The sequence below is a fragment of the Gorilla gorilla genome, chromosome 7 (assembly GCF_029281585.2).
Source record: "Gorilla gorilla gorilla isolate KB3781 chromosome 7, NHGRI_mGorGor1-v2.1_pri, whole genome shotgun sequence".
In the NCBI taxonomy this organism is placed as follows: domain Eukaryota; kingdom Metazoa; phylum Chordata; class Mammalia; order Primates; family Hominidae; genus Gorilla; species Gorilla gorilla.
The window spans coordinates 18,281,820-18,305,533 of record NC_073231.2 but is presented as its reverse complement, the minus strand read 5'-3'; the positions used below and the strand labels follow the sequence as shown (position 1 = coordinate 18,305,533).

General features: G+C 34.5%; 1 protein-coding gene across 1 annotated transcript in view; it reads left to right on the top strand.

The window, feature by feature from the left end:
- Nucleotides 1–23,714, top strand: part of SGCZ (sarcoglycan zeta) — a 1,168,143-nt gene that overhangs the window by 1,128,031 nt on the left and 16,398 nt on the right. The window contains exon 6 of the mRNA XM_019031865.3: nucleotides 19,296–19,368. Within this exon, the coding sequence (XP_018887410.1) occupies nucleotides 19,296–19,368 (73 nt within the window). The remainder of the gene's footprint in view (nucleotides 1–19,295; nucleotides 19,369–23,714) is intronic.

The following is a 23,714-nucleotide window of genomic DNA, read 5'->3' as shown; positions in this document are numbered from 1 at the left end:
TGGTTTGCTGCATCTATCAACTTGTCACCTCGGTATTAAGCCACACATTCATTAGGTATTTCTCCTGATGCTCTCCCTCCCCCTGACCCTCCAGATGGCCCCAGTGTGTGTTGTCCCCCTCCCTGGGTCCACGTGTTCTCGTTGTTCAGCTCCCATATATAAATGAGAACATGTGGTGTTTGATTTTCTGTTCCTGTGTTAGTTTGCTGAGGATGATGGCTTACAGCTTCATCCATGTCCCTGCAAACGACATGATCTCATTCCCTTTTATGGCTGCATAGTATTCCATGGTGTATATGTACCACATTTTCTTTATCCAGTTGATGACTGATGGGCATTTGGGTTGGTTCCATGTCTTTGCTACTGTCAATAGTGCTGCAGTAAACATACGTGTGTGTATCTTTATAATAGAATGATTTGTATTCCTTTGGATATATACCCAGTAATGGGATTGCTGGGTCAAATGGTATTTCTGGTTCTAGATTCTTGAGGAAATGCTACACTGTCTGCCACAATCGTTACACTAATTTTCATTCCCAACAGTGGAAAAGTATTCCTATTTCTCCACAGCTGCTCTAGCATCTTGTTTTTTTTTGTTGTTTTTTTTTTTTTTTTTTTACTTTTTAATAATAGCCATTCTGACTGGCATAATATGGTATCTCATTGTGGTTTTGATTTGCATTTCTCTAATCAGTGATGTTGAGTTTTTTCGTTATATGTTTGTTGGCTGAATAAATGTCTTCTTTTGATAAGTGTCTGTTCATGTCCTTTGCCCATTTTTTGATGGGATTGTTGTTTTTTCTTATAAATTTGTTTAAGTTCCTTGTAAATTCTGAATGTTAGACATTTGTCAAATGGGTAGATTGCAAATATTTTCTCCCATTTTGTAGGTTGCCTGTTCACTCTGATGATGGTTTCTTTTGGCTGTGCAGAAGCTCTTTCGTTTAATTAGATCCCATTTGTCAATTTTAGCTTTTGTTCTAATTGCTTTTGGCTATTTCACCATAAAATCTTTGCCCATGCCTATGTCCTGAATGTTATTGCCTAGACCTTCTAGGGTTTTTATGGTTTTGGGTTTTACATTTATGTCTTTAATCTATCTTGAGTTAATTTTTGTGTGAGGTGTAAGGAACAAATCCAGTTTTCAGTTTTCTGCATATGGCCCACCAGTTTTCCCAGCACCAACCATTTATTGAATAGGGAATCCTTTTCCCATTGCTTGTTTTTGTCAGGTTTGTCAAAGATCAGTTGGATGTAGAGGTGTGGTCTTACTTCTGATATCTCCATTGTGTTCCATTGGTCTATATGTCTGTTATGGTACCAGTACCATGTGATTTTGGTCACTGTAGCCTGGTAGTTTGGAGTCAGGTAGTGTGATGCCTCCAGCTTTGTCCTTTTTGCTTAAGATTATCTTGGCTATAAGGGTTCTTTTCTGGTTGCATATGAATTTTAAAGTATTTTTTCTAATTCTGTGAAGAATGTCCATTGTAGTTTGATGGAAATAGCATTAAATCTGTAAATTACTTTGGGCAGTGTGGCCATTTTCACAATAGTGATTCTTCTTCTTTTTTTTTTTTTTTTTTTTGAGACAGAATCTTTCTCTGTCACCCGGCTGCAGTGCAGTGGCGTGATCTCGGCTCACTGCGAGCTCCGCCTCCCAGGTTCATGCCATTCTCCTGCCTCAGCCTCCCAAGTAGCTGGGACTACAGGCGCCCGCCACCATACGCAGCTAATTTTTTTGTATTTTTAGTAAAGACGGGGTTTCACTGCGTTAGCCAGGATGGTCTTGATCTCCTGACTTTGTGAACCACCCACCTCGGCCTCCCAAGGTGCTGGGATTACAGGCGTGAGCCACCGTGCCCGGCCAACAATAGTGATTCTTACTATGCATGAGGATGGAATGTTTTCCCATTTGTTTGTGTCCTCTCTTATTTCATTTATCAGTGGTTTGTAGTTCTCCTTGAAGAAGTTCTTTGCATCCCCTGTTAGTGGTAGTCCTTGGTATTTTATTCTCTTTGTAGCAGTTGTGAATGGGAGTTCATTCATAATTTAGCTCTCTGCTTGTCTTTTGTTCGTGTATAGGAATTTTTGCGATTTTTGCACATAGATTTTGTATCCTGAGATTGCTGAAGTTGCTTATCAGTTTAAGGAACTTTTGGTCAGCTTCATTTCTACTTTATTTGTGTCATCACATGAATGTATATATAATACCTTTAGGTTCTTAATAGGAATTTCTGTAAGAAGAAGATGGGCTTTTAGGATCCAATTTATTTTGTAGCTAGGTTATTATTTCAAGCAGATTTATTTAGTGTGCTGGAAAAAGAAGTGAATAAGAATGAGCATATTTGAATATTATATATGTAACTTTCTTAACTAAATCACAATTCCTCCTGGAGAAACTCTTTATCTTGATGTAGCTATGTAAATTGGAAACTTAAGATATGCCTAACAATGTCAGAGGAAGAGATTAAGATGAATGATTGATGTTATAATCAATTTGGTAAAACAGTAATATAATCTTGATCTGCAATTTTAAATGTCTATTGCAATTTGAGAAGCACTATTTTAGTTTTAAGTCAACTGTATATTAATTAATCAAGCTGATCATGGTCTTCAAAAGGAACTTGCTGGTGTATATAAAAATAAATTCTATTCCTAATTTTATCTTTGGGGTCTTGTGTGGGTGTGTTTCACATAAGTTGGATAAAATTGCCATGTTTGTGTAAATAATAACCAAGGCAATCTGTCATTTCACAGTAAAGGTAAAAAGGGAGAGAGAGAGAGGAGAAAGAGGGAGTGAAGGACAAAGGAAAAAATATTTCAAGCTCGAATGGAATGCCTACATTTTAAAATTATTAAATGGTTGTATTAATTTCTTGGTGCTGCTGTTATAATTACTAAAAATTTAGCAGCTTACCAAACACAAATTTATTATTTCCAGTTCTAGAGGTTACAAGTTTGAACCTGTTTTCACTAAGATGAAATCAAGGTGATTCCTGGTCTGTGCTCCCTTCTGAGTCAATCTGTTTCCTTTGCTTTTCCAGCTCCTAAAGACCCTCATCATTACTCTAGCTCTTGGCCCTTCCTCTATCTTCAAAGTTAACAACATTAGCCAACTGTCTGTCTCAGACTATTCTTGTGCCTCTCTCTTCCATTTTTAATAGTCCTGGTGATTATTTTGGCTCCTCCTAGATAATGCAGGATAATCCTGTTTTTAAGATAATCCAATGAGCAATCAGTATCATTTGTCATCTGAATTACCCTTTGCCTGTTAACTGTGACATATTCACAGGTTTCAGGGATTAGGATGGAGACCATTGAGGGCAGGGGAGATCACAATTATGTCTACCATTCTAATTGATAATTGATCTGTTTCATTAAAAATAGTTTTACTATTAAATTGAAAACTGCTAGAAGATAGAAGCAATAGTTTCCTACTATGTTAGTCTGTTTTTGCATTGCTACAGAGAAATACCTCATTCAGAAGGTGGAATATATAGGTCTTGGTCATGGCTCTGGATGTGAACTATTAATCTCATGTGACATGCTTTGAAAAGTAGGATGGATGATATTTAAGAATGATTTAATCACAATATAATATTTTCAAATCTCTCTATATTAAGTATAATAATCATTTACAGGATCAGTTTCCCATGTACCCACAAATTGTTTAACATCACTTCATTTCCCACATTTCAACAAAATTGGCAAATAATTTATGTTTCATTGCATGGCTTCTTTTAAGTTTACAACTGTAAAACCAAATGAATAATTAATTGGCAATTACTGATTGTTTGCTTTGTTATTTTCGGTCTTTAAGACAAGTGAATCAAAACAAACTTTCAGAGTCAGTCTGTTTACTCATCACCCCTTTATTGTTTGGCAGATGAAATAAATATCTTGGAATCTCAGGCTTAAAATGTACATTAAGTTTTATTGCATTCTTCCAAAAAAGTTTGAATCTTCTCTCTTACGTCTTTGTAATTTGGTCGTTCTTCTTTTCAACACTTGGTGACAGAACTATCATGACTTCTCAGGGCAGTCTGATTTATTTTTAGTCAAAATTGACTAAAAAGAGTCACTTTATCTCTAAAAGGGATTACAACATACTTCTATTTAAGATGACATTCAGTTGAGTTACTGCTACTTTTTAAAAAGAATGATAAACAGTTTGTTGAGGTAGCTGGCTCACTTTTTAAAGAAAATATCTTTAAAGTAGAAACCTTTAAGATGTGATAATGTTTCCCAAATTTCTCTGCATACTGAACAGTATATTTGAGTTTCTAATGGGGATAAGGGAGAAAGAAGAATTCCTAAAAACAAGGGGAGAAGAAATGAGTTGACCACAACTTGAAAATATGGCTGCTAACTGGAATTAGCCAGTGAAGATGTTATGACTCTTTAAAAATATAGACATCTATGTATATCTTATGGATATTTAATATTCATTTTTAGGTTACTCAATTCACTAGTGTTCTAATACTTTTCAATGGCTAAAAGTATTCCATTTTGTTGAATCACAAGAGTTTATTAGATAATTCCCTATTGATGAACATTTTGATTAAATACAATGAACCTACATAGTACTGTTCTTAACATCCTTGTAGCTACATCTCTGTGCACATAAAGAACTCTTTGGAATAAATTCCTTAAAATTGAATTATTTGTTCAAAGGGAAAGGACCCCAGAATGTTTTTGTTATTTTGTCCTCTCATGGGCAGTGAATGAGAATGTTCCTATCTCTGAATCACCATAGCTCCTTAAAGTCTTTTTTTTTTTTTTTTGGAGACTGAGTCTTGCTCTGTCTCCCAGGCTGCCGAGTGCAGTGGCGCGATCTCAGCTAACTGCAACCTCCACCTCCCGGGTTCACGCCATTCTCCTGCCTCAGCCTCCCTAGTAGCTAGGACTACAGGTGCCTGCCACCACGCGCGGCTATTTTTTTGTATTTTTAGTAGAGTCCGGGTTTCACCATGTTAGCAGGGTGGTCTCGATCTCCTGACCTTGGGATCTGCCCGCCTCGGCCTCCCAAAGTGCTGGGATTACAGGCGTGAGCTACAGCACCCGGCCTCCTTAAAGTCTTCTAACTGACCTCAGACATCATAATGCTAAGCAACTGTGAGGTATACATTGTAGGGTTATTTATGTATCAATGTATGCACATGTATATGACATAATAAAAATTTTTTTAAAAAACCTACATAGTCTTTTGGAAAAGAGACAGATTGCTTTTTATTTTACAGAAGAGAAAATTAAGATTTCAAAAAAATTAAATGAATTATTTAACATCATCTTGCTAGTGAGACACCAAACTTATCTGGAACTCAAATTTTTGGTTATATTATATGTCCTCTTTAATGTTACTCTATTAGAGAAACTATATACTGTCACATTGTGTAGTGAACTGACAAAATAAATTTTGCTACACAATAACTTAACTGAATGGAAAAGTCTATCTGATGTTAGGCCTGATTTCTATTATTTCATGTATGATTTTAGTCAGTTTAACAATAATAATAATGGCAATACCAAAAAACCCCTGTATAATTTGAAAGAAGCATGGAAGTGTGGTAAGATATCATATATTTTTAAAAAACAATTAATTAAACGGATACTTTAAAAAAGAGCATTATTTTCTATTTCAGTGCAAATATTGTTTTTATAAGTTTCACAAAATTAGTCACTTTTTAAACACCCTTATAACGGCATCAATTTGGTATGAGCCTAAAGTGGAGAATAGTAGTGAATAACACTTTATCTCAGCTATGACAGCGTGACATGTTGATTTTTCTAATATTTAATATTATATATTCAATACTGAATATAATATAGTTGAATATATTTAATGTAATGCAATTGAATGTTAAATATAATATTCAATGTTGAATATAAGTTAATACTAAATTTTATGTTCAATATTCAATATTGACTTTGCCATTAAGTTGAGTTTCCATAAGAAGGATATCTATTGCTCTGTTTCTGGGGACTCTCTTAGCCATTAGGCTATTTCTCTATTTCACAGTCACACTGACTTAGTAAAATTAGAATTTTATAATAATACTTGTTATCTGGACAGGAAAATCTGCCTACTTAAATTTTTTGTGGAGGAGGTTCAGATTGCCTTATTATTGCTGATATTCTTCTATAGAGATTTAGAATCAGCTTGTCCAGTTCCATGAAACTATCATTGATGATCTGATTAAGATTGCATTAAATTTATTCAAAGTTTTTGGTAAAATTATTAACTTTAGGATAGGATAATCTTACATATGGTTATGTTATCCTTCTCATTATAATTAACATTTCTTTAATGCCTTTTGATTAAATTTAATAATTCATTCCATAGCAGTAGCAGTCTCACAGAACATGCATTACATTTTTCTCAAGTCAAATTTGTTTTCTAATTGTATTACATTTTCTCTAGATTCTTTTGTATTTTTTTCTATAGAAAACCATATTTTATGTGAACCATGTTAGTTTTATTTTTTCCTCAAAACAATATACATATTATAGATCTATATTTTTCCTTAGTAAGACAAGAACTATATATAGTATAGCGTTGAATTAAAGTGGTGATTCTAGCCAAATATAAAAACCACATTGTACTTTTGTGTAATGTTCTTAAGTGAAATATCCCTGTTCCTAAATGAAATGTTTCAGCATGTCACCAATAAGTTTGATGTTGATAGAGGTTATGTTGTACATGACAACTTCAGGTGGAGAAATTTACTTCTGTTCTCATTTCCTAAACAGTGACAATTATTGTGGTTAATCATGATGAACTTTTTGAATGAATTTTCTCTATCTTCTGATATCATTCTATATTGTTCTCCATCAGTAAATTACTATGGTGAATTTTATTAATTGTCTGCCGTTAAACCAAACTTATATTCCAGTGATAGATGTTAAAGGAACAGTCCTGATAATTCTTTATTGCTGGTTTCCATATGATAATACCTTTTTTAGAAATTTGGTATCTCTCCCTAGGAATAAATGTGAGCCTTTAAATTTTCTTTCTTGTGTAATTCTGATACCAAACCTGGCAGAGACACACACAGAAAAAGAAAATTTCAGGCCAGTATCCCTGATGAGCATCGATGCAAAAATCCTCAAAAAAATACTAGCAAACTGAATCCAGCAGCACATCAAAAAGTTTATCCACCACAATCAAGTGGGCTTCATCCCTGGGATGCAAGGCTGGTTCAACACACAGAAATCAATAAGTGTAATCCATCACATAAACAGAACCAATCACAAAAACCGCACGACTATCTAAATAGATGCAGAAAAGGCCTTTGATAAAATTCAACACCACTTCATGCTAAAAACTCTCAACAAACTAGATATTGATGGAATGTATCTCAAAATAATAAGAGCTATTTATGAAAAACCCACAGCTAATATCATACTGAATGGCCAAAAGCTGAAAGCAGCATTCCCTTCGAAAACTGGCATAAGACAAAGTTAACCTCTGTCACCACTCCTATTCAACATAGTATTGGAAGTTCTGGCCAGGATAATCAGACACAAGAAAGAAAGAACGTGTATTTAAATAGAAAGAAAGTGAAATTGTCTCTGTTTGCAGATGTCATGATTGTATATTTAGAAAACCCGACTGTCTGAGCCCAAAATCTCCTTAAGCTCATAAGCAAATACAGCAAAGTCTCAGGGTACAAAATCAATGTGCAAAAATCACAAGCATTCCTAACACCAATAATAGACAGAGAGCCAAATCATGAGTCAACTCCCATTCACAATTGCTACAAAGATAATAAAATACCTAGGAATACAACTTACAGGGGATGTGAAGGACTTCTTCAAGGAGAACTACACACCACTGCTCAAGGAAATAAGAGGGGACACAAACAAATGGAAAAACATACCATGCTCATGGATAAGAAGAATCAATATCATAAAAATGCCCATAGTGCACAAAGTAATTAATAGATTCAATGCTATCCCCATCAAGGTACCAATGACTTTCTTCACAGAATTAGAAAAAACTACTGTAAATTTCATATGGAACCAAAAAAGAGCCCACATAGCCAAGACAATCCTAAGTAAAAAGAACAAAGCTGGAGGGATCATGCTACCAGACTTCAAACTATAATACAAGGCTACAGTAATCAAAACAGCATGGTACTGGTGCCAAAACAGATACATAGACCAATGCAACAGAACAGAAACCTCGGAAATAACACCACACATCCACAACCATCTGATCTTTGACAAATTTGACAAAAACAAGCAATGGGAAAAGGATTCCCTATTTAATAAATGCTGTTGGGAAAACTAGCTAGCCATATGCAGAAAACTGACACTGGACCCCTTCCTAGCACCTTATACAAAAATTAACTCAAGATGGATTACAGACCTAAATGTAACACCTAAAACCATAAAAACCCTAGAAGAAAACCTAGGCAATACCACTCAGGACATAGGTGTGGGCAAAGACCTCATGACTAAAACACCAAAAGCAATGGCAACAAAAGCCAAAATAGCCAAATGGGATCTAATTAAACTAAAGAGCTTCTGCATAGCAAAAGAAACTATCATCAGAGTGAACAGGCAACCTACAGAATGGGAGAAAGTTTTTGAAATCTATTTATCTGACAAAGGGCTAATATCCAGAATCTACAAAGAACTTAAATTTACAAGAAAAAAACAACCCCATCAAAAAGTGGGTGAAGGATATGAACAGACACTTCTCAAAAGAAGACATTTATGTGGCCAACAATTATGAAAAACACCTCACCATCACTGGTCATTAGAGAAATGCAAATCAAAACCACCTCAATCAAGTTAGAGTGGCGATCATTAAAAAGTCAGGAAACAACAGATGCTGGAGAGAATGTGGAGAAATAGAAACACTTTTACATTGTTGGTAGGAGTGCAAATTAGTTCAACCATTGTGAAAGACAGTGTGGCGATTCCTCAAGGATCTAGAACTAGAAATACCATTTGACCTAGAAATCCCATTATAGAGGATTATAAATCATTCTACTATAAAGACATATGCACACCTATGTTTATTGCAGCATTGTTCACAATAGCAAAGACTTGGAACCAACCCAAATGTCAATCAGTGATAGACTGGATAAAGGAAACGTGGCACATATAAACCATGGAATACTATGCAACCATAAAAAGGATGAGTTCATGTCCTTTGCAGGGACATGGATGAAGCTAGATAACATCATTCTCAGCAAACGAACACAAGAAGAGAAAATCAAACACTGCATGTTCTCATTCATAAGTGGGAGTTGAACAATGAGAACACATGGACACAGGGAGAGGAACATCACACACTGGGGCCTATTAGGGGATGTGGGACTAAGGGAGGGATGACATTAGGAGAAATACCTAATGTAGATGATGGGTTGATGGGTGCAGCAAACCACTATGGCACACGTATACCTATGTAACAAACCTGCACATTGTGCACATGTACTCCAGAACTTAAAATATGATAATAAAAACTTTATTAGGGCATCAGCTTTTTTTTCAATTCTCTGGAAAGGTTTTTACAAGATTGGAATTTTATTTTGTAAATGTGTCAGTACACACACACACACACACACACACACACACACACGGGTCAAGTACTCCCCAGTGAGATTCTATACTCTGCATTCACACACACACACACACAGATGTATACATCTCAGTGTCACAATTTAAGCTTTCTCAAAAAAAAAAAAAAACACTACCTATTGAAAATATTGAATATCTGTTTACCCTGTTCATGGTGAGATATTTGCTAAGTGCATCAAGGGATTCCCAAAATGTAAAAGCACATATCTGGATTATAAAAGTTGTGTATTTTACCTCTGACTTATCAGAAGAGGCCCATTTATATCAGCAGGTCTAATGCTAATCTCTAATGCATTATTTTTGTAGGTCAGAGGACAACCATCTTTAAAGATACATCTTTAAAGATACATTTTGTAGGTCAGAGGATGACCATCTTTAAAGATACATGCCATCTTTAAAGATATTATGGCAACCTTTAAAACACAGGTTGCCATAATAGCCCAATAATTTTGAAGATGCTTGGACTTCCCTGTAAACGATGGATAATTATAATGGTTATAAATTGCAAAAAGCAGTAATGGCTTACTCTGTTAGAAATTCCTCTAAGAAAAATATACAGTATTCACAGTAATCAACGCTGAGCATGTGATGAGTGTTCTTGCTGTGGAAACTTCATTATTGAGGAAACCAGACATTAGTTCTGGAGAAACATGCCATTTCTTTAATTAAAAGTAAAAAGAATGCTACCAGTCCTCTTATGGTTAAAAAACAAATGAAAGTAAATGGAGCTTTTTAAAATTTACCTATCAGTATACATGAATTACATGGCAAGTGATAAAATAAAAATCAAATGAGCAACCTTGAGCAACAAAAGGTAAATAATCTCATAGAAACAAAAAGATGAAGAGAATTTATCTGGGCATTAACACACATGTTCTGATTCTCATTTGGACTCTATGCATGTCGTACTATCTTGTTATTGGATGATAGGCTTATGAGGCTTTCAGTTTTTATGTGAATTTTTGTAAAACCTGATTATTAGTAAATGAATGACAATTACATATTAAGGCAAGCTGTGTGTACGAAGATTCTGAATCTTTTCTCATCGGCAGAGAGACCCAAAAAAATTGTAGGTAAAACTTTGATGTTTTAAAGTCTCTTAGATATCTTGAGGTAAGAAGGAAATTCTAAATAAATTGTGGTTCATGAGACACTATGTTAAAAAATAATTTCATATGTCAGTTTATGTAGATTAACTATGCAGCTCAGGCTCATACAGCTATTGATACAATTAGCATCTTTTGAACATACAATATTTTGTTTTTCAGAGTAAAAAATATTTGTAGAAGTTTCAGAAAAATCTATAAACCAATGCAATATTTGAAGCCCCCAAAGACAATTATGTACCATCTGTTTTAGACAATTTCTTTACTGATTTTTATTTTCCATAGAAAGCACTTTGATATCAATGTACCAGAAGTCCTAAAGAATAAAGAATTAAGCAATGAAAGTGCTGCTGAGATGAATCTCTAGCGTTGTGCATTCCATTTGGTAATGGTCGGTATGACCTGCCAGTGGAAAACACAGTTTCTCCCTTTATGACTCATAGCAGTAGGAAGCCATTTTGTTTCTCTTCAGAAAGTAATCTAAATAGAGGTGAAGAGCTTGAAGAATAAAATAAGGAAAAAAGATAGGATTAAGGAATTTACTAATTTCCACCCCCCCCCCCAAAGAAACCTCAGTTTATGGTGCAACTGATGGGATATTTCTAAATAAATGCATTTCCACAAAGCTTGAATTTCACTGGATTAATGACAGAGGTTATCAAGGAAAGGGTTATACAAAAAAAGTTTTAAAAAGATTTACATTCATAAGAATAAGTGTGAGTTCAAAGAGCCAAGACTAGTATCAGCTATCATATCTGTATTTTAGGTAAAATGTCCAAATCTTAAGACAAAATATACTGCTAGATTAAGTACATTGAAAGCTTATCTAGACTTTTTGTAAAGGTGGTAAAAAGATAATTTACCTAGGAATCTTAATCTTCTCAGTTTCATCATTAATCATTAATAAAATTTTTAAAAATGTAATAAATGACAGTATGGGTAGCTCATGTGCTATCAAATAGATTAATGCATATTTTTGCATTTCAACTCGTTAAAATTATAATGTTTACAATGAAGCTGTAAATTGAATCAAATATTGCTGCCTTTTAAAAAGTGCATACCCATAGAGATTATGTTTGCTAAAGGGGCATTCTTGATTATGCTTTCTCACTCAGGATTCTCTAGAAGCCTCAGGTGTGTGTGTTACTTCTCATTTGCTTAGTGGTTTTATTTAAGTAAAGGGCAAAACAACAACCTCAGTAATCACATACTTTGGAATTAACTATTTCCTGAGAATATATATCTCAAGAGTTATTGGATGTAAGAGTAACGAAGAAAGCTCTGCTCGTCCACTGTAATTTTTTCATTTTTTTGGAGGTAGGAATTAGAAAATGGATTATTTATATACAATTTTTAAAAATGTCGTTTCCATCAAACCACATATTCATTCAATTTGGAAATAATTTATTTTCTTTTTAATTCTGTTTTCTTTACATGTGATTTTAAATTTCAAGTATTACTCTTATTGTTGACTAAAAGGAATAGAAATAATAAATGAAGAGCTTTTCCTCCTAAAACTCAGAGAAACAACTGCTAGTAAAACATAACTTCTTGAAGGTTACAAAATGAGAGCCATATGGAAGTCTGGATCATTTCCAGTGCTGATATAATTTAGTCTAATTTCATTAGTAACAAACAACTTATTTTTGAAATGTACTTAATTTTGAAGAAAATAGCTTTATTTTAATGCATTTTCCTTTTGATCACCAGCAGTCTTTTTCCTTATCTCTTTTTGTCTTCTGACACTGTTTAAGTGGATGAGAGGATATTATTTGGCATCCAAGAGTAAAGAAAGGCTTTCAAATATTTTTTTAAATGATGAAAAAAATGCCAAATGAAAAGTCCAAACAGATTTTGAAACAATTTCTTTTTAGAAATCCTGGCAGCTTATTTTTCAGTCCTAAATGAACAATATGGTGTTCTTTTTTGCTTTCCTTCCAAGACAATTAATAATGTTATTTCCCTGTTTCACTAGAAAAAAATTACTTTGGCTATGCTCATAATAACAGTTTCAATATATTCAGATAATCATCGCAGGATGTTGATTTGTGTTAAAGTGTTAAACAAGGAGATACACTACGAAACAGAAACTTAGCATGTTTTACATATCAATTATAAAATAGAAAGCATTTTATGCATGCTTTTGTTAATTATTATTTTATTCACGTTCTTTAATTTACTGATCCTCAACTATGTAGCAGAATCCATGATCAGTACTAAGTATACAACTGTTATCGAGACAGTCTTTGACTTCAAGAAAGTCGTAAGTTACTGGATAAGAGCTTAAAGCAAATTGCAATGCAATGTTAGAAATATATACCAGTAATTTTTACAAGGACCTGGGGAAACTGGGCAGAAGGAGAAGCAAACAGCAAGAACCAAGAAAATGTTTCACAGATACTATAATTTAGATTCAGATCTTGAAAAATGAGAAGAGATTACCATCAAATGAGGAGAAAGAGGTTGCATATGCTGAGAACAAGAAGGGGTTCTCATGACAGTCCATAAACATGGGAAAATAAGCGAGAGTTGTCTTGTCCCTGAAATGTAAAATCCACACAACTGCTAAGCAGTAAATCCTAAGAAATCTGGGCTTGACTTCTACAGACACTGGGTTCTTAAAATATTTTAAGTGAGAGTTACAAAATCAATTTTGTGTTTTAGAACATCATTTGGCACCAGTATGGAGGAATCATGAGCAGAAAATGTATGTGATATTGAAGCTGTGGAAACAAGTACGCTAATAAGGATGTTGAACAAGAAAGGACATCTCAGTATACTTCCCCGGTTCACCTGGTTGTGTGGAATATGGTTTTACCATTAATCAAACTAGAATTGAAAAACAAAAGGAGAAAACTCAAAAAAGGCTGGAAATCTGGATCCTTATCAATATTTATTAATTACCTCCCATCCATCATGTGGTGCGCAAGAATACAGTGGCATATAAGGAATATATCTTCAATTTTTTTGGCCTGAAACATAAGCAACTGTCATAATTAAAAATATAAAATGTAAGAATAGATATGGTAGTTTAAAGATAAGTATTACAGGCAGTAAACCCTGAATATGTTCAGAGAATGAAGAAATCTGCATATGCATTAAGAGGTGGGAAAACTAGTAAAGATATTTTATACGTAAGTAGAAGAAAAGATGTTTGAACACACAAATGGGCTCAGATTACAGGAGTATTGAATGCTGGGCAAAAGCAGTGTCCAGGAAAATAATTATAGCTTTTTGCACAGGTGAGATATCAATGGTTTTGATAAAATCACTCCAGCAATGTATAGGTTGTATTTTGTGGTGGTAAGTGGAGGCAAAAACACCACTAGATTATTAAAATAACACAAATAGGAGATGTAGTATATGTTGAAATAGGTTGACATTTCTTCTTTTGAGAGGTAATAAATTTTTCAGTATTCAAAGGAATCCTTTATTTTATTTTATTTATTTATTTATTTTTATTATTATACTTTAAGTTTTAGGGTACATGTGCACATTGTGCAGGTTAGTTACATATGTATACATGTGCCATGCTGGTGCGCTGCACCCACTATCTCGTCATCTAGCATTAGGTATATCTCCCAATGCTATCCCTCCCCCCTCCCCCAACCCCACAAAAGTCCCCAGAGTGTGATATTCCCCTTCCTGTGTCCATGTGATCTCATTGTTCAATTTCCACCTATGAGTGAGAATATGCGGTGTTTGGTTTTTTGTTCTTGCGATAGTTTACTGAGAATGATGATTTCCAGTTTCATCCATGTCCCTACAAAGGACATGAACTCATCATTATTTATGGCTGCATAGTATTCCATGGTATATATGTGCCACATTTTCTTAATCCAGCAATCCTTTTTAATGGAATAAAATAAATGCCAATTAATATTTTTTTCCAGTATTGTTACTCCATCCCTTCCCCAAAATAATTTATTTTCTGTTGATTTGGAGTTGCAAACTCATTTCCACTAGTATTTAAAGAGGAATGAGAAGAGTTATTAGTGTACAAGTTTTGACGTGTTTGAAAAATAATCGTATAATTCTGTTAGAAATTGCAAGTACCTTAGAAATCATGTTATTCATGATCTGGTTTTTAATTTTACAAATAAAAACCGGAGGGCTTTAAATACTTGGCCAAGATTTAAAAACAAATTATAAGTAAACCTGGGAATAAAACAAGTTTATTCCCAGTTTAATCTAGATTTTAATACCAATTTAGATTTGGGGGAAACAGAAGCAAATAAAGAAAAAGAAAGTAAGGTAGGAAGACTTCCAAAAAGTTTGAATATATTTACTAACACAGATTTAAATTTGAAGATCATAAATAAAGAGGAATCTTCTGTCCCTTGAGATCTAGAAAAATATCCCTGGACCTTATCCCTATTCTAGTGGAGGAATCTGAAAAGCTGTCTAAGATACCCATCAAGTGCCATAGGGCTGGGAGTCTAGCTGTTTATGTCCTGTTAACCTTTGCCCCGTGGACTCTGGATTCCTCTTGTAGTTGCTCTTTCACATCATGTTGATATCTACATAAAATCCATTCCCTTCTTTGCACCCCCCCACAAAAAAACAGTCAAAAAATTCATGATCATAGTTGATTTTATTGGAAAAACAAAGGCCAGGAAAAGTTCTCATTTGGCAAATATCAGGTCAAATAACTTAAAAATATAATTTCCTGCCTGACTTTGTTTTTCTCAATGTGAGGTGTTCTTGCCTTTCTTGGTTGTTTGCTTTCTCTCTGGTGCTTTTTGGGTTTCCTTTTCTTGTGCTACCTCTTCTTCTGGGACCAGTGACTTCTGTAAAAAATATATGGATGTCAATCGGTGAATAATGAGTAGCGCAGGATATAACATTTATAGTATAGATAGCATTTAGAATATAGATAGCCACATCAGAAGAGGTGCTTACATTTAATTTTAATAATTTGTTTTTGAGCGTGTGGCATTTTATGTTAGGCATTTGTAAAGGGTAGTATCCTAGCTTATGTCTTAAACGGTCTTTAAATACAAAGCAGGACCATAATCCATATCTGCCTTTTCTCCTTTCTGGCAAAGCAGAATATGCCATCCTTATTCTTTCCTGCAGAAGCCAGAAATTATCATATGAATGGTTTCTACTACTTTTGGACCCTGAATTTTCTTAGTTTTATTCTGACAATTGCAGTAGCCAACAGAATAGGTTTTCCCTATGTCTTGTAACATTGTAGTCAGTTTAAATTATCTGAAACATCCTTTATAGGATTTTATAATCAAGCAGTGTTGAACATTGTACCCTTTGAATAGCCCCTTAAAATAGCAATGAAAAACAAACACGTATTCAATAAGTTTACGTATACATATTAATATGTGTCTCTGTTGTGTTCCTTTTGTCCTTTTTATGTCTATCCTTCTTTTTTGTTTCTATGGTTTCTAGAGCCTATGATATGAGAATTCATGACAGACTGTCTTTTCTCTAAGTGAGCATAAATCAGATCTGTCCTTATGTACCAAACAAACGTTGACAAATTGTTAGGGTTTCCAGATCAAGTATATGGTGCCTTACTAATTTTGAATTTACTTGATTACTCAAGATATGCTTTCAGTATAAGTATATCCGCTGTAAATATCCTATACTTATACTAAAAAATGATTTGATGTTTATCTGAAATTCAAATTAGCTCAGTGTCATATATTATTAATTGCTAAATCTCACAACCCTACTAGTAATCTACATGGTAAAAATTTTCAATTCATGAGAGATACAGTTTGTTTTTTTTTAAAGTTTGTTGTTGTTGTTGTTGTTATTTTTAATATAGTCTCCCTTTGTTGCCCAGGCTAGAATGCAGTGGTGCAATCTCAGCTCACTGCAACCTTTGCCTCCCAGGTTCAAACTATTCTACTGCCTCAGCCTCCCAAGCAGCTGGGACTACTGTGCACCACCATGCCCAGCTAATTTTTGTATTTTTAGTAGAGAGGAGAGGATTTTTGCCCTGTTGGACAGGCTGATCTGGAACTCCTGCCTTCAAGTGATCTGCCTGCTTCGTCCTCCTAAAGTGTTGGGATTCCAGGCACGAGCCACTGTTCATGTTCTGATTTTTAATTTTTTATGCTGTTAGAGTTCATACCTGGTTCAGGTGGCTTTTGTCGTCCCTTACTGATTTCCTTTAAGATTATCTGTGTTGCTTATTAATTTTGTACCTTTGGCTCATTCAGGACGAAAACAGGGAGAGTGAATTTCTCATTTTCTAGAGGCCTGCATTTTGTTAATCACTCATATTATTTAGTTTAAAATTTCGCCCTTTAAGTGGTATGATTACATATTTATTTCCTCAAGAATCCGTTAAAAATGATTATTTTTATATTGGCACTCAGAATTGAGACCTCTATCAATCAGTTTTTAATTCTCACTGAAAATTTAAACTGATGACATTCTATTATTTTTATTTTCACTGATAGAGTTTGTGCTTAGTAAGTATGCCATTAAGTATTTGGAAGTAAATATTACTGATGTTTAATTATATTTCTGTCACCTTGTCTGGGAAATTTTCATAATCATGAAATAGTTAACCATGTGCAAAGTTTAAAAATTAATTTCCACTATCTTTTCTGGGATGCATATCTTATTACAAAATGCCAGAGTCTCTCTTTGAGATATACAAATGTATATCTTGTAATATTCTTTCAAATGCTATCCCCACTATAATCACAAAATTAGTGTTACCTCAAACTACTGTTTTACTTTTAAAGACCCATCTTAAGGAATGTTCCACTAGTAGAAATAAAATAAATATCTTCCAAAATATCAAAAGAATTAACTGCTTAAATAATTTCTCAAAATTCGTGAAAAAAGTTTTAAAAACAAGGACCATATGTCCTACAGAGTCTCAGGAGAGACAGAGAGAGAGAGAAGAGAGAACACTATGAAACCCATTAAGAGGTCAACAAATGCCAATAGCTTTTAGCTTATAAACAGAAATCTGTAATCTTAGGGATTTACTGCAGCAGAACCTGGTAAGTAAGTTTGCCCTCAGCAGCATAATATAGATGAAATCATATCGTCTTTGAAAAAAAAATCTCTTCCTGTTCTATTCATGATCAAGGTCTGTTTTGCTATATTATGCAAAGGAGTCATCTGATGGTTCTAATACATTTCCATATATAGCAATTTATTTTTAAGGAATTGGAATTTTAGCTTTAATTTCCTAGTGGCAACTTCATCATTGCCTCTTGAATTAATATATTTTACATGATTTTTCTCATTAGACAAAAACAGATTTGTTTTGTATGCTTCAAATACATATTTTTAAATTACATTGTATAATTTAGCTAGTGTTGAAGACACTGATGGAACAGGTATGAGGTTCTTAAAGCAAGAACTTTGAAGAAGATTAGACCAGAAAACAAAATCATCAAGTTTATTTTGAGGGTGATAATCAAAGACATTTATGCAAAATTACAGAAAAGATTTTCTCAATGTCATCTTATTTGGAACATTTTTTTCCACTTGATTTTGGTAATTGAAGAATCCTTCCATTTTGCTGTTAAATTATGAAAAAGCTATGAGAATCTGGAAAAAAATGAATTCAGTAAATGAAAGTTGACATAGAGTATCATTCAACCTCCTGAGAAAATTGTTAGAGTATATGCCCTCTTCGGAAAACTACGATTCCATATGAAACCAACTATAACACCACAATTTAAAGCAGTTCATGATTTTAGATTAAACCCTAACTCCAGAGAGGTCAAAGTAACATGACATGTTCTCTAGCTTTTGGTGGTTACTGTAATCAAAGGTGGGAGCTCTTTGTGTGAGAACTGCTAAACATCTATGAGGGTTTGTCTTTAAAAACCAATAATAGGCTACACTGGAGCTCACCTCCACATTTTTATTCATGAGCTGCTATTATTTATAGAAACACAGAATTGAGTATTGTGACTTAGCCCTCCCTCAATTTCACTTAACTGGAAAATAAGGCAGGAGACAGAGATGAGCTTTTGTTCTTTAAAGAGAGAGTGGGAATACTCACTGACTTTTGACTTTTATAAATAATTTAATTTTAAAATTGATTAATATAATGACATTTAGATTTACCTTGATTGACTCTTCCCTGCCTGGTGATACTCTTCCAATTCTTCTCATTCATATCCTGTGATACGGTTTCGCTCTGTGTCCTCTCTGAAATCTCATCTAGAATTGTACTCCTATAATGCCCATGTGTTGTGCGTGGGGGGGGGGCCTGGTGGGAGATAATTTGAACCATGGAGGTGGTTTCCCTCAATGTTCTCATGGTCGTGAATAAGTCTCACGAGATCTGATGGTTTTATCAGGGGTTTCTGCTTTTGCGTCTTCCTCATTTTTCTCTTGCCACTGCCATGTACGAAGTGCCTGTTGCCTCCCGCCATGATTCTGAGGGTCCCCAGCCATGTGGAACTGTAAGTACAATTAAACCTCTTTTTCTTCTCAGTCTCGGATATGTCTTTATCAGCAGTGTGAAAACGGACTAATACATCATATATACCTATTTTAAGTTTTCTCTCTTTTGGAAGAATATTTGATGCATAAACAGAGATGAAAGCCACTGTGTGGACTTGCTTATACTGACTGCTATATTCATGCTACCCCCAGGCACTGAAGGAGCCGTATTTGGGCACTCTGTGGAGACGCCGCACATCAGAGCAGAGCCATCCCAAGATCTCAGGTAGGTGCTTCCTCTTATACCTGTGGCATAAAATCCATCATTGTTGATAATCCTTAATATATGAAGAACTAAAATAGACAACTAGACAATGTTTCTCCCAATATACTTAAAATAAATACAAAAATGAATATATTAGATAGGAAGAATGTGGAAAAGAAAAGGCAAAGGCAGTTATAGAGTAAGTGAGAAGAACTAATAAAAATAGGGATGCTGAGGCCAGGCACGGTGGCTCACACCTGTAACCCCAGCACTTTGGGAGGCCAAGGTAGGAGGATCACTTGAGATCCAAGGTAGGAGGATCACTTGAGATCAGAAGTTCAAGACCTGGCAACATAGTGAGACCCTGTCTGTACGAAAAATAGAAAATAAAAACAAATTAGCCGAGCATGGTGGTGCACATGTGTAGTCCAAGTTAGTCAGGAGGCTGAGACCAGAGGATTGCTTGAGCCCAGGAGGTCGAGGCTGCAGTGAGATATGATCATGCCACTGTACTCCAGCCTGGGCAACACAGCAAGACCCCATCTGTAAAAACAAAACAAAACACAATACAAAAACAAAAAAAGGAATGCTGGAAAATCCGACATATATAATGAAATGTGTGGTATATATAGGAATATAGACAGGGCAAATAGGGCGCTGAGAAAGCTATAAATGACCACAGAGTATTATACAGAGGGTAATACGGAAGCAAATCAGAAAAAGGCAGAACTTAATTGGACTATGATGGGGTTCCTCAGTCTAATATTTCCAATGGAATAAGCTATGTCCTGACAGTGTGATGGTTCTAGGAGGCATTTATATGTAAAAGCTCTCGCTACCCAGAAAAATTCCAACATTATAGGGAGTTCTTCCCAGGATAATTATTACCACTGTTGATTAAATTCAAAATAATAAAATCTAGATCCCTAATACAAAACTGCTCAGTGAATGTTCTTTTTTTTATTTTTTTTTATTTTTTTTTTTTTTTGAGACGGAGTCTCGCTCTGTCGCCCAGGCTGGAGTGCAGTGGCGCGATCTCGGCTCACTGCAAGCTCCGCCTCCTGGGTTCACGCCATTCTCCTGCCTCAGCCTCCCGAGTAGCTGGGACTACAGGCGCCCGCCACCACGCCCGGCTAATTTTTAGTATTTTTAGTAGAGACGGGGTTTCACCGTGTTAGCCAGGATGGTCTCGATCTCCTGACCTCGTGATCCACCCGCCTCGGCCTCCCAAAGTGCTGGGATTACAGGCGTGAGCCACCGCGCCCGGCCTTTTTTATTTTTTATTTATTTTTTTTTTTGAGATGATGGAGTCTCGTTCTGTCACCCAGGCTGGAGTGCAGTGGTGCTATCTCGACTGACCGCAAGCTCCGCCTCCCGGGTTCACGCCATTCTCCTGCCTCAGCCTCTCGAGTAGCTGGGACTACAGGCGCCCGCCACTGTGCCCGCTAATTTTTTGTATTTTTAGTAGAGACGGGGTTTCACCATGTTGATCGGGATAGTCTCTATCTCCTGACCTTCTGATCCGCCCTCCTCGGCCTCCCAAAGTTCTGGGATTACAGGCATGAGCCACTGCGCTCAGCCTGTTCTTAATTCAATACGTAAGATTTGGTGATTAATTGTGGTTTAATAATAATTAATATATGATAGGTAAGTTACATTCTGAAATGCACTTACTACTGTATAGGAAAAGGAAAGATGCACATAGTGCTGATAAAAACTAGTCACATATTAAAAGTCACTTTTAAAGTTGGATCAAAGTATCAACCTGAGAGACACAGTTGGTGTCTTGGGAAGCAAAATAAAAACATTAAGTTACAAAACCTTTTTATTTCATAAGGATTGCTGTTTAGCCCTTCACATTGGATGAGTGTATATGTTACTCATATGGAAACAAAAAATAAAGTTGAAAATCTTTAAGGCAACAAAACCATACTTTACAACAGTAAATTTTTTAGTCATTTAGAGTACTATGATAAAATTTCCTAAACAACTCAGTTTCTCACTACTTGAGTAACACAGATTCAAACAAGCTAGGGAACAATATTAGAAAAAAAAGTGGCCTTCTTCAAGGACTAAGACTTATTTTAGAAGAGCAACATGATAATTACCTACTCCATATAGAAACCCTAGGGATTCAGGAGTGCTGAGGAGTGTGTGTAAACAGCATCTCATAGGATGCTATGGTCTTCATTTATGGCTCTTTTTTTCAGGGAGGAATTCAACAACTTTTGTGAAAATATTTATTGTATCTTTCTCCTCCTAACAAACTATAAATTCCATTAGAACAGGATACACATCTCCCTTGCTTATCCTTAATGCTGTAGCAGCCAGCACTGTTATCTTACCACATCGTAGCTGCAATAAGTATTTGTTAATATGAATTACTGAAACGTAGCAAAGCTGAAAAATGAGGACATTAACTAAATGAATGGGATATAAGGAAAGTGGCTGCAGTTATTATTACAAAGGAACATGTGAAGAGCATTGATTCCAATTTTTTTATCTGTGTTTTAATATAGACACAGCTGTTTACTAATTTATTCAATAAACTTAAAATACATTTATAGAAGTATTTTTAAATTTACTTAAATTTATACTTAAAGAAGAATTTTATTTCTAATGTTTTAGTAACTATATGCTCATTTTATAATTTTTACTGTGGAAAGTCTATTGTTAAAAGAGGAATAAGAACCAACTGGTATTTTAATTATCTTGCTGACATATTTCACAATTCATAAGTGAAAATGTGAATGATATTATATCTAGTGTATGGTGTTTCTGGTTTTCATTTTCTAATTATTCATCATTATGTAAACATTGCACTAAGCTGGATTTATCAGCTGGTTCTAAAAGCAGACTGGCAACCCCCAAGATAAGTGTTACTAAATTTCCAAACTGAAACAGAAGAAAAGTAGAGTAATTATGTAGGTATTCAATTATTTATTTGTATAATGAAAATTAAAAGCAGGGTGTCTGAGAAAAACTTTACAAGCCTTGCTGACAATTTTCCTTTCAGAGAAGTAAGTACTGTTTGTTGGTTGATGCCTAGTTCTAATCAACACGGTTTCATTGGTTGGCCAAGTCAATAAAATGTTAATTTAGGGAGTAAGTAGCCACATTTTCTTTGGTTTTGTTATTGTGAAGAACAAAAAGACTTTAGAAAAGAAATACATTTCAAAAGTTTATTAATAGAGTATTAATATTTTGGTGAAGAAATGTAGTGGATTTCTATAACTTATTTATTTAGCAGATGTTTGATGAGTGTCTAGTATTACTCAAGTTCTGTGCTAGTTTCCATGTGCATTTTAAAACTGTGGATTTTCTTTGAATTTTTTTAGATAAGATGATACTGTTTTGTAGTATGAGTCTATATTTTAAAAGGCTAAAAAAAACATGTTAAATAGTTAACAAAGACATAACAGTAAATTTGCCCAGAACAGCCCAATGTTCGTTTTTATTTCTTACGTTAATATATAGTTAAGTTACTACTATGGTAAAAAGTGATGAAACTAATTATACAATGCTCATTTCCTAAAGATTTTTTTTGGATCTGAGATCCATTAACTACTGAATAAGAAAATAAATGTTAATTCATTTTACAGAATCCAAGTGCAGATTAATCATATAATTGGCATCTTTTCATAATTCTCATTGTTGCAAAAATACAGCTTAACACAGAAATATGAAGGTTTGCAGGCTCCAAGTTAATCTCTAGAAACACATAGCTCTAATACACATCATTAATATATTCAAGGAAAAAAACTCTATTAAGCAGTCAGGATTTTGTCTGAGACATTTCCTCAATAAAGGGGTAAATTGCTTGGCTGGTGTTCTTCTACCTATGAGAAGAACATAATGATAAAGTAGGGTATTTGCTTTCTTTCCTTTCCTTTTCCCTCTCTTTCTTTCTGTTTCTCCTGATACTTAAGTTCTGCTTAATATTTAATAATTGCCTCTTGCAACTTAGGTTGTTTTAAAGTCTGAATTCTTCTTTTTTCTGAATGTTGAGAATTCTAGAGATTTAGGCCACAGATTTTTTTTAATTTGATAGTTGCATAACACCTTAAAAACTGTATCTTGTTGCATCTTTGATACATAAACACCATAAAAAACAGAATGCTTTGAAAAACCAGGTGGTAGAGGGACTATCCTTCTCTCTGCCATAATCCCACGTACCCACTGTGAAAGCCAGTCTGAAACTTACTGCTATATTTGCTGTAGGGCTTTCCAAATGAATACAATTATAAAAATGAATACAATTATAATTCACTAATTTCACTGACTAATTACATAGAAATCCACAAGTAGTACCAATAAACTTGGGTTTCCTTTTTCAACAGGCTTTTTAGACGATATTTTATAATAAC